General features: G+C 37.5%; 2 protein-coding genes across 5 annotated transcripts in view; one reads left to right on the top strand and one right to left on the bottom strand.

The window, feature by feature from the left end:
- LOC144473072 (odorant receptor 2a-like) overlaps positions 1–5,951 on the top strand; it is an 8,631-nt gene extending 2,680 nt beyond the window's left edge. For 2 of the 4 annotated variants that reach the window (XM_078186634.1, XM_078186633.1), the window contains exons 5-7: positions 2,317–2,424; positions 2,670–2,825; positions 3,254–5,951. In XM_078186634.1, coding sequence (XP_078042760.1) covers positions 2,317–2,424; positions 2,670–2,825; positions 3,254–3,307 — 318 coding nt within the window. In that variant the 3' untranslated portion in view covers positions 3,308–5,951. The remainder of the gene's footprint in view (positions 1–2,316; positions 2,425–2,669; positions 2,826–3,253) is intronic. The other 2 variants (XR_013494493.1, XR_013494494.1) reach the window with 2 other exon arrangements.
- Positions 1–10,552, bottom strand: part of Nca (neurocalcin homolog) — a 363,134-nt gene that overhangs the window by 229,105 nt on the left and 123,477 nt on the right. The window lies entirely within an intron of this gene.

Here is a 10,552-nt window from a genome sequence, read left to right as displayed (position 1 = left end):
AATTAATGTAAAAGTTTTGGCTATTTAAGTTTTCGAGAAATCTTCAATTTTCCGATCTTTTGGGGGTTTTTCATTTTTGATAATCACAGCTTGCAACTGAAAAATCTGAAAAAGTTCTATAACATGCGGCTTAATGTCCAAAATAAGCCATATTTTTTTGAAAATTTTAGAAAGCCGCTAAAGGTGGATGTTTAAAAAGCGGTGTGGTCTTGTTGGGAAAACCACCGCTCTTTTTTATGTCGGTCCGGATATGAGGGACGTGGATTAGAGCAAGGAGAATTGATTCTTTACACTATTTAAATATCTTTCGCGAGTCCTGAAAAGGACTAGCCTTTTATTATTTTCCACCGAAAATACAATGCGGTACTCCTGGGGGCAGAAAACTGACTCGGCGAAGGTCTAGGCGTATAGGTCTTGGAACCAAAGGGCTCGTCGTTAGTTGGTGCAGTCGGTAGTACTAGGCGTCCTTGATCAAAAGGGCTCGTCCTAGTCCGGCTCCTTTCCTGTGCTGCTCAGACTTTTTCATCGACAACTTCCCTTTTTTGTTGTTCTACTTCCTTGGATGCCTAGGAAAATAAAGCACGAATAATTAAATTAGTGTTAATATCACACGTATTCGTTTCTGCGTTTCCTCTCGCTCCTCGCAACGATGCTCGTGCGTTTGGAGGGGGAAACGCTCTACCTCTTTGCGTCGCGCAGAGTTAGCGGACTGTATGGAAAATCGGCAATTCCCGTTAGAAGGAATACGCCGATGGCAGACACGTGGATTCGAACCTTGATTAACTAGGCACGACTGAGGCGTGCAGTTTCAAACCAAGGTACAATCCGCTTCGGCTGCAGGAGTATTTGCTGCTCGAAGCCGGAGCGCGATTTAGTGGAGGTTGTAGCGCTCCACCAATGCTCACCGGGGGTGAGGCCGATCTGATTGTCCCTTTTTCGGCGTGCGCCAGCCGCCCTTCTTCCAAGCTCACGTTATTCTTCTTACCGGTAAAGATTGTGAGGAGGTCGAAGGGGTTGTATTGGACTCGATGGTATCCGCCAACGTACTCTGCACAAGCGTACTTAGGTCGACTTAGCAATTGGTACGGCCTTAAGACTTCACCAATCTCACCGCTTGTTGCCTCTCTTCTCTGTGTATGGCGGCGCGGTCCATAAGAAAGATGGGACCAAGCTGCGTCGGCGGCGTAGTTCACTTGGGAACGTTTTTTACCGTCGACAGGCAAGGTAAACCTACCGTACGTGCGTAGGAGTCAGATTAAAACAAAGATCCGATTCACGTTACGTACAGCTCCACAGCAACTTCTCCAATTTCTCCGTTTGGCAATACTGTCGAAAATCGGGGAAACTCGTACGGGCGATCAGAGACCAGGGGTTCCTGTACCAATCTGCGTCCACGTACGTTCAATTCGTCCTTGTGGTCGGTTTAGAGTCTGTCTGGCTCGTATCCTGGTATCAACTGGATCCCTCAGGACAACGCTGGCTCTCAATCCTTCAATGTGACTATTCTTTCCAGAGATTTCTCTATCGAGAGGCTGACTTGTTCGGAGTTTGGTCGCAGTACGCTCCGCTCAAATTTGCTCTCAAGATAGTGGAAGTACGTCGGAGAACAAGACCAGTATGGTTTGCAACGAGACTCCGTCTGCTAGATGCAACCCTGTCGTTTCTCTCGATTACGTTTCCAACCTTCTCTGTGAACTATTCAAACGTGAATGTGCGGAGTCAGCTGCGCTAATGTCGTGCTATCCTGATTAGCTGACACGCGACGCTGACTGTCGCGTATATCTATCTCGTTTGTTCTAATATCGTTGCTCTCTCTCGGCGGTGTAAAGTCACCGCTTGTATTCGAAATATTTTAACGTGTCTACCGGATTTGACTTTCAACGGTGCACACTTCGCGAATTATAACCGAAATCGAGCGTATCAGCATTGTTTTTCTACCTGCTATTCTTAACTCGCGGCCTTCCTTTGAAAGACACCGCCTGGGGGTCACGCGGCACAATAGACATCGAAATCACGTTAGGGAAAAACTCTCCGCTAACGGCTACGATTTAAACAGTGGAAAAATGCCGGAAGACCGCAAAATCTAATTTACCCTGTAACTACCCTCGCGGACAAGTTACAGGGTTAAAATTTTGCACAGATGAGTTTTTATTGGTCAGCTATACACGGTATATGACTCATTGAAAAACCTCTAAGGGCAGTCTTGACCATCTTAATCGGCTATGCCCTTTATGATTACTAAAGTAAATGTAACATCATAGTGTGAAATAAAAAAATGTAATTCTAATCTATGAAAATATTACTTACCTTTAACAGGCGATTCGAATAAACCCGGTCATTAGCATTAATTTTCTTCTATTCTCCCTGGACTTGTTTGCTTATTTGTACGTGTATTCGTATATTGGTGAACAACTGGTTAATGAGGTTAGTATTCATCATGTAAAACACCAACAATTTGTATGCTTTTAGGATTACTTTATAGTTATAGAATAATTTGATTTCAATCCATTGAGCAGCAACATGTAAGCTGCATGATTTTCCAAAAGACTTTCAGATGCAACCACAGCCATTAATTTTATACACGAATTTATTCACACTGTATCATTTTGCTCGTATAATAAATGCATTGTTAATTGAGTACTAACAGCAACATGTTATGCTATGTTTAGACGCAGAATGTGTGCGATGCATTCTACAGCATCGATTGGCCGGACGTGATAGGCAAAGGTGGAAGAAGTTTGTTAATTTGTATGATAAATGGGCAAAAGGCTGAATACCTGACTGCTGGAAATATCTATAAATTTTCGCTATTTGGATATATGGACGTATGTATTCTCAATTACTTCTGTCGATACATAGAGAATGTTCTACCCCTGCACGTTTGTAATACTAATAATAATGTGTATGGTTTGATTTGAAAAGATGAAATTCAGCTGGAATCAAATTCGTCATATGAAAAAGAAAACTATTAATAAGACGTAAAACACCTCTTCGTTTTAAATAGATTTTTTTATAAACATTCTTTTCTACGGTGTTTGAGCCATTTTCATTCGAAAACGAAGGTAGCCGCAATCATATGTAGTAGTTGTCTATTCCGTTCTTATTGTTTGAAACACTTTAACGATGTAATGAGTGACCGATTTCAATTTTCAATACCAAGGCTACCAACCAGTGTGTGTGTGTGTGTGTGTGTGTGTGTGTGTGCGCGCGCGCGTGCGCGCGCGTGTGTGTTTCAATTACATTTTTGCTACAGATCGTGAAATTTACCATGGCGCTTGTATCAATGCTGCAAGCCACAATGGATTAGCCTAATGTACAAGAAAAGCGGTAAAATACCACAATGCTACGTTTTTTTTGACATACCGTTTCTTACTGTTACTTGTGTTCTGGAAAATCTTAAGGTAGAATTTTCCACATCGTTGTCGGATGTATGTCGTAACACGTCAGAACATTTCTCATTTTCATAGTGAGTACATAGTAGCACATTTACCTTACGTATCTCTGTTCATTTACGCTAAGTTTAACCACATTTAACCCTTTCCTTACGGCAGTCCGCGCCGCCGGAGTGACGCCCCTGTACGGGTCACCGCGCCGCGAAGTGTACACTTTGCTCGTCAGTAGTCTTCGATATTCGGATTAACGTTTTTCAACGCCACTTTGTGATTGACTTGTATGTACACTCTTTTAAGAGCTACATAACAACTATTACATCGTATTATAGGAATACACTATAATATTACAATATAATATTAGCCACTGACAGCTTGAACGAGACTGGAACGTGATTCTTGCCCGATTGCTCCAACAAAATTACATGGCGACGCTCGTAGTGAAAGGGTTAAGTACTTCGTTGTACGATTATCGTTTACCGTATTATCGCTTGTTCGCTTCTTCATTGTTGTTATTATCAATAAATTGTTGTTACCGTTAATAATTTCAACCACTTCATCAATACTTAGACTTACTAGGAGTTATCAAGTTCAAGGTTAACTTTTGATATTACTATCTATCTTCTACAAGATTATTTTCTGAGAAGGTAACACTGATTTACGGTTTAAATGTTTCTTGGCTTTTAAAGTTACAGCTTTGAACGTGTAAAAGTTGTTCATTCGTTGTCTTTGTTTATAACATTTATTGCTTCTACAATGTTTCGATTACTATATCTTGCATTTTCATATGACATTCATATAATAAGCTTAAAAACAATGTACTATAGCGCATTCTTTTAAAAACATCTTTCTTTTGTGCAATATGTAAATCAAACAGTAACTATATACCATACAAAGAATGAAATATCATTGAAAATCTTTTCTCTCAGGTAAATAAGAGTGCAAGAATTTTTAAGTAAATATAACTGTTAAGGCGAGAGTTTTAGAAATTACTTTATGGTATGGCCGACCATCTGTGAGTTTTTCAGCAGTTCGTTTAGGGTTATTGCAGTCTCTTTAGCGGACCGGTCCGCAGCCAGCATGTGTCACATAAAATCAAATAGATTTCAGGATGATGAAGGTAATGCCATTATTTAGTCTCACAGGTTCAAGAAGCCCTGCCATAAAGTCCCAAGACTAAGGAAAAAGGGAATCAGCCGCCAGGTATCGGCATCAGCGATTCTGGCCAGCTGGAATTTCCACGCGTTGCCAAAACAATCGTCCACCCGCGAGTGCAAGCGGCCCGCCCAGTCATCCCACCACAGACAACGTGTTTCGGGCACATTGGAAGGGATGGCTAGGTTTTCCTCGACTCCGGAAAAGGGAGGGGCGCTTAAGGCCCAAAAGAGGGGTTGAGGCAGAAGTCGCGAAAATCAGAATAGATTAGAACTTCAGACAGAATAGATTCAAACACAGAACAGTACAGAACTTCAGAGAATAGATTCAAACATCATACAGTATAGATCCAAATAGCAAACAGTATAGTACAGTATAGATACAGATAGACAGTAGAACAGTACAGAACTTCAGATAGTATAGATCAGAACAGACAGTAGATAGAATAGCACAGAGAGTCAAACAGTACAGTGCAGAAGAGATAGAGAGATACGCGTAACGGTTAGGTCGCGCGTTAAAAATAAGATCAATCATTTAGTCCCACATCAGTGGGTGGTCCTTCGAGTTTAGTAGACACCAAGTGCAATATTCAGAGGAGCTCGAGCATACATCTGACGAGTCCTCAACAATAACTACACTGCGTGACACAGCAAAAGTATAGCAAAAACATATTGTAGGTAATATTTAAGCTTATCATTTTTATTACCACTTTTGGATATCTCGGAATTTACTATTCACTTTTATTCTGCCTCTATTGTCTAATAAATTAACCACTTGATGATTTTGAACGAGCAGTGCTCGCGCACGTCACACGTGCCCAAACGCATCAACCCGAGCGCTGCTCGCCTGTTTGAATTCTTCGTAGTTTGTATAAGATATGAACGATCCACACTGACCAGACGTTGTTGAATATTTGTTCGAACTCTTGGATATTGTTTTCTTTGTTATATATTATTGTAAAACATTGCAAAACCTTTTGTAAGTATTTACGTCTAGCATTTTTACTCCTTTCAAAATTTCTAAAGAATACATTTTTTATTCTATTTTTGTACCATCTTTTATTTATGTGCGTGTATGTATATTGAGAAAATGTTTGATTTTGAAGGATTATAATGGAAAGTGACAGTGAAGATGGAATTTAATTTAGATAATTCAGATCTTTTCACCGCATTTTTCTTCAAAAGATGGACGCCCTAGTAAGACTCCAAACTCAATGCAATTGACAGAACATCATTTTATAAAATCAATTCCTGAAACTGAAAATAAAACCAGGCCAACAAAAAGATGTGTAATCTGCTATTCCAAACGAGACAATACAGGGAAACGCGTCCGGAGGGAAAGTCGATATTGGTGTGAAAATTGTGGAGTCGGTTTATGTTTGGAGCCATGTTTTGAAAATCATAATAAAGCAAGCAATTAATTTTTTACGATGTTTTTTCTTATTATAATTTATATTAGTTATATTTAGTATAATTATTTTTTATTTAATAATTATTTTGATTTGTATATAATATGTACATTTGAAATATAGAATAAAAAAACCTGATGTTTTTAGTTACATTTTTGCGAAAATAACCCGAGCGTGAAGTGGTTAATCGCACAGGCAATAGAAGACAATAAGAGGGCTTAAAATTGAAATTACTCTAATTTCAATAGAATCGGCCACGGTACGAAAATTATTTCAGCAATTTCAGAGGCAGCCAAATTCTCGTTGCTTTACTGCAATCCGAACCTTGTGTGTAATTTCATTTTCGAATCTACCTTCTGAAGTGTTCCTGCTGCCCCGTATGTAATTGGTTTCCTACACAGTGACCCAAATATGCAAAACACGTGAATCAACGCGACAACGGAAAACCGTGAACTTTAATCTCAATCACTGGCTTTGCTCTGGCAGATCATTTCATTTAAAACTGCAAGATACTGTCGAAGTAGCAGTTCATTAAAAAATTACGCCATCCTACACGTCGGACGTAATTTCATTTTCACGCGTATTTGTGTTGATCATGAAGACTGCCTTCCTAATTATTTGAAAACTACTGCAAATATGTGTTACTGCAGAGACGCGAAAAAATTTTTTGTAAATTATGATTATTATATATTATTGTTATTTAACCTCTTCAGATATGAATTTTTGTAGTAGAGAACAATCAATTTAGATGTTTCTTTTTTATTTATCATCCAATTCATTTCATTCGATGAGGTTTTTTTCCGTATTGCTTAGGGATTTTGTAATATATAGTTTTTTAACTGATCACCTCATCTTTTTTACACTTAGAATAATCGTAATTTAAAAAACTAGACGTACATATACGTGGCAGTATGCCTGAAGAAGTTAAATATTTCGAACTATAATTAGATAGGTCGTTTAATGTTATTATCTTGCCTAAAAAAGCTATCCCGTTGTTAAAATTTTATTTAGAAACACGTAAACGATACACAAGTGCAATACAAATGTACAGGAAGAACAACCATATGACATGCGAGAGAACGTACAAAATCGATGAAAACAAAAACGAAGATTTCGATACATCGATACAACCATTTTTTCCAACGCCCATTCATGGCAGTTCTCCCTTATTCGACCAACCGTACAGATATACGTCCAGTATTCGATTCTTTTGGCTGGCAGCAGCCGCAGGGTGTGGGTGGGGTCTCTAGCTCTTCCGGTCACGTTTCGCCAGAGGAGCATTTCATCGCAAAACGTGACCCATTTGCCACCGTGTGGTTCTTCTGTCGCATAGGCTGCTTGCCGCTCTTCCGCGCTCTTCGACTCGCAGAGACTACCATCGCCCCGCTGCCATGCGTGGCTCGTCCTACTGAATCCTCCTGAACTCCTACTGCCTTCTGTTTTCTCGCTCGATAACCTACCGGACCCCCTGTGAACTTGTCGATCTTGCGTTCACAGAATCTAAGCTCGCGCGAATATCGGATCGAGTGACCTTTCCTCAAAGGATTGCGCGTTCACCTTGACCAGGTCGAAAAATACTACGGCTTCGAGACTTGTTTTCATTATCTTTCCAATTCGCTAATTACAGAGATAACGAATTAATAAAGGTATGAATATACAGGTATTGTACTTAAAATTCAACCCTTCAGAAATCATATTTTTGCCTTTTTTACAAAACAAATTCAAGCTTTCACAGATCAAATTGATCCTTCAGTGAATTAAATTTTACTTCCTCAATTTCTTAACTCCGGATCTATCAGACTTACCCGAAAGACGGATTTCAAATCTTTCACTTTACAATTATTAATCATTATACTAATCTATTTATTCAGGAAGATTTTGTCAGAAAAATCGAGCAATGACTTCAACAAATGCAATATTGTTGTTTTTATGAGGCAAGGTAAAGTAATTACTAAACCATAAATTTAACATACACATCTTCATTTATAATGGGTTTTTTAATGCGAAAAGAGTTCAAATTATTTTAGGTGGCGGTAGTAGCGGATATTTTCATTTAAACAAAAACTTATGATTTTTTAAATAATATTTGCTTGAAAATCATGGAAAACTGTTCGTTTCTTATTGAATCACTTATTTACAGAGAGTGTCTAAAAAATGTTTAACAATCCGGATATGGGAAATACTTGAGATTATTTGAAGCAACTTTTTCCTTTAGAAAAATTTTCTCCGAGGTATCGTTAATGAGTTATTACCGAGAAACATTGTCCAATAAGAAACGAGCTCTGCTGGCGCAAAGAGGCTAAGCCAATGAGCGAAAGTGGTCTTTGTTCGCTCATTGCCTCGATCGCTACGCGCCAGCGGAGCTTGTTTTTCATTAGTCAATATTTTTCATTAATAACTCACTAACGACGGCTCGGAGAAAATTGTTCTAAAGGAAAAAGTTCTTTGGAATGATAAATGGTATTCCCCATTTCTAGATTGTTATACATTTTCGGGATACCCTGTATATACTGTATGTATAGTACATATCGGGAGTTTCCATCCTGACGATACGAATTCGGATCGATAAAAAAAGGTAGCTCAAAATATCGTTTGAGATCTCCAATAAAGTTGCAAAATTTACAACAAAAAAATCCATCATTTCATGCAAACATGAATATTTCATTAAATATTTCCAATACTTTCTTAACCACTTAGCTGCGTCGATCAATTTTTGAGATCAATTTTATATGTATTTTATTGATCACATTAGGTGCAATTTCTCTTGACAAGTTGTTCTAGAATTATTCTAAACTGTGCAAAATTTATGAATATGCTGCACAAGCATTTTAATCTAAAATATAGAAATATTTTTGTTGTGAAATGTAACATATCCTTATGACGTGTATACACATCCTTCGCAGCTAAGAGGTTAAATATTTTAATCCAGGTCTGGTTAACAAATGTTCTTACTGATATTGCCAATTTAAACAATATGGATGTTCCAGCAAATGGTGCCAAAAATTTGGCATATTAAAAACAACGAAACAATCGCGTAGTTAGAAAATAACTAATCTTAGATAAACCGTTGGTGAAAACCCGGTTTTAAAAACCATACAATAAATCGTACAAACGTAGAACAACAACTTCTCCGAGCAACACTTTGGCGGCTCTGCTTGTAGTTTTAGCACCTTTTATCGCATTATGCGTTCAGGATTCGGTTTTAGATGCACGACGTTCATTCTGTGTTGACACACATCTGCGAGCCTTTAAATCCGTAGATATACAGGATGCAAAGAAATAAGACTAAGGATCAATTTAATATTCTATGTATTTTACCAATACAACAAACATATTAATGCAAAAATTGAAAAATAAAATCCTTTAGTTTTCAAAATTTGCTCCTGAAAATTATTAATGAAAAAAATACAAAAAATATACTACTTGAATTCTATCGTCAACTATTTAAAAAAAAAGAGCTATTTTGAATTTCTCTACATGGTTCCCGAGATAGCATTGCATAGAACTGAAAACTTTTCCGTTTTTTGTTGTAGGTAAAAAAAAATTGGAGGAGAAACCTCTCCGGCTACAGAGTACTATTCGTAAAGAAAGGTTTCCTTCGTCGCGTTGTACTTTCATGTGATACAAAAATCCAAATACATAAAATTTTAGCTCTTTTTAAAACATGTATAATCAAGACCTTTAACCAGAATTTGTTCATATTTACTATGATATATCGGCATAAGAAAATTGTTAAAGTTGTACTAGTTTTTTTAATCACTAAGAGTGTTGACGTAATCCCTTAATTCATTCGTTAACTTGAACAATTAATGGGAGATTTTCTACTTTCAATAATAATTTTAATAATAATAATAATTTCAATTCTTCTTTTTATGACTTTCTTTATCTTCCAATTATAGCGGTTCAATAATTATAATTCGCACTTGATCGTTTTTCATTTCTAAACTACGAAAAAAATATAGAAACGTACATAAACGACACTAGTAGATGTAAGAGTGCATAATGAACTCGAAAAACAAAATAAATTTGGAAAATCAAAATTTGTGGAAAAGGAGGGGCGTTTTTCACAAGTGGATAGAATTTTCTCAGAAAAATTTACTACAACGACGTGGCACTTTTATTAAGGATACCGGCAGCTGTATAAAAGCTGCAATTTCAACTGTCGGAATGCCAATTCAAGTGCACTGCACTCGAAATTAGAACAATAGCATGCGTGCAGTTAAGTATCGCTTTTTACCTTCTTCACTTAGGGGGCTGACACGGAGTATCGAAACGTGCTTCGTATCTGTCTTAAATAAACTTTCTTCGTATCTAATTTTCCCCTCCACGTTTCTCATTCTTCGCCTCCTCCGTAACTCAGTTAGAAGATAGCAAAACAATATATATTCGAAGATAAAGGTTGCTACAGCAATTCTTCGTATCTCGACCCCCTTAAACACGTAGACAGTAACGTTATCATATTCGTTATAATCATCTTTATAATACTCGGGCTTTGTTTAAACCGGAATGACTTTTCTATCGTTGACCCAAGTTTCTTGAAGTACTTTTTTTTACGTAATCGATTGAGATTCTTCTAAATTACAGAAAAATAAAGATAATG

Source organism: Augochlora pura, chromosome 7 (assembly GCF_028453695.1).
Source record: "Augochlora pura isolate Apur16 chromosome 7, APUR_v2.2.1, whole genome shotgun sequence".
Taxonomy (NCBI): domain Eukaryota; kingdom Metazoa; phylum Arthropoda; class Insecta; order Hymenoptera; family Halictidae; genus Augochlora; species Augochlora pura.
The sequence above is the reverse complement of the archived record's forward strand: the minus strand, read 5'-3'. Positions and strand labels throughout refer to the sequence as shown.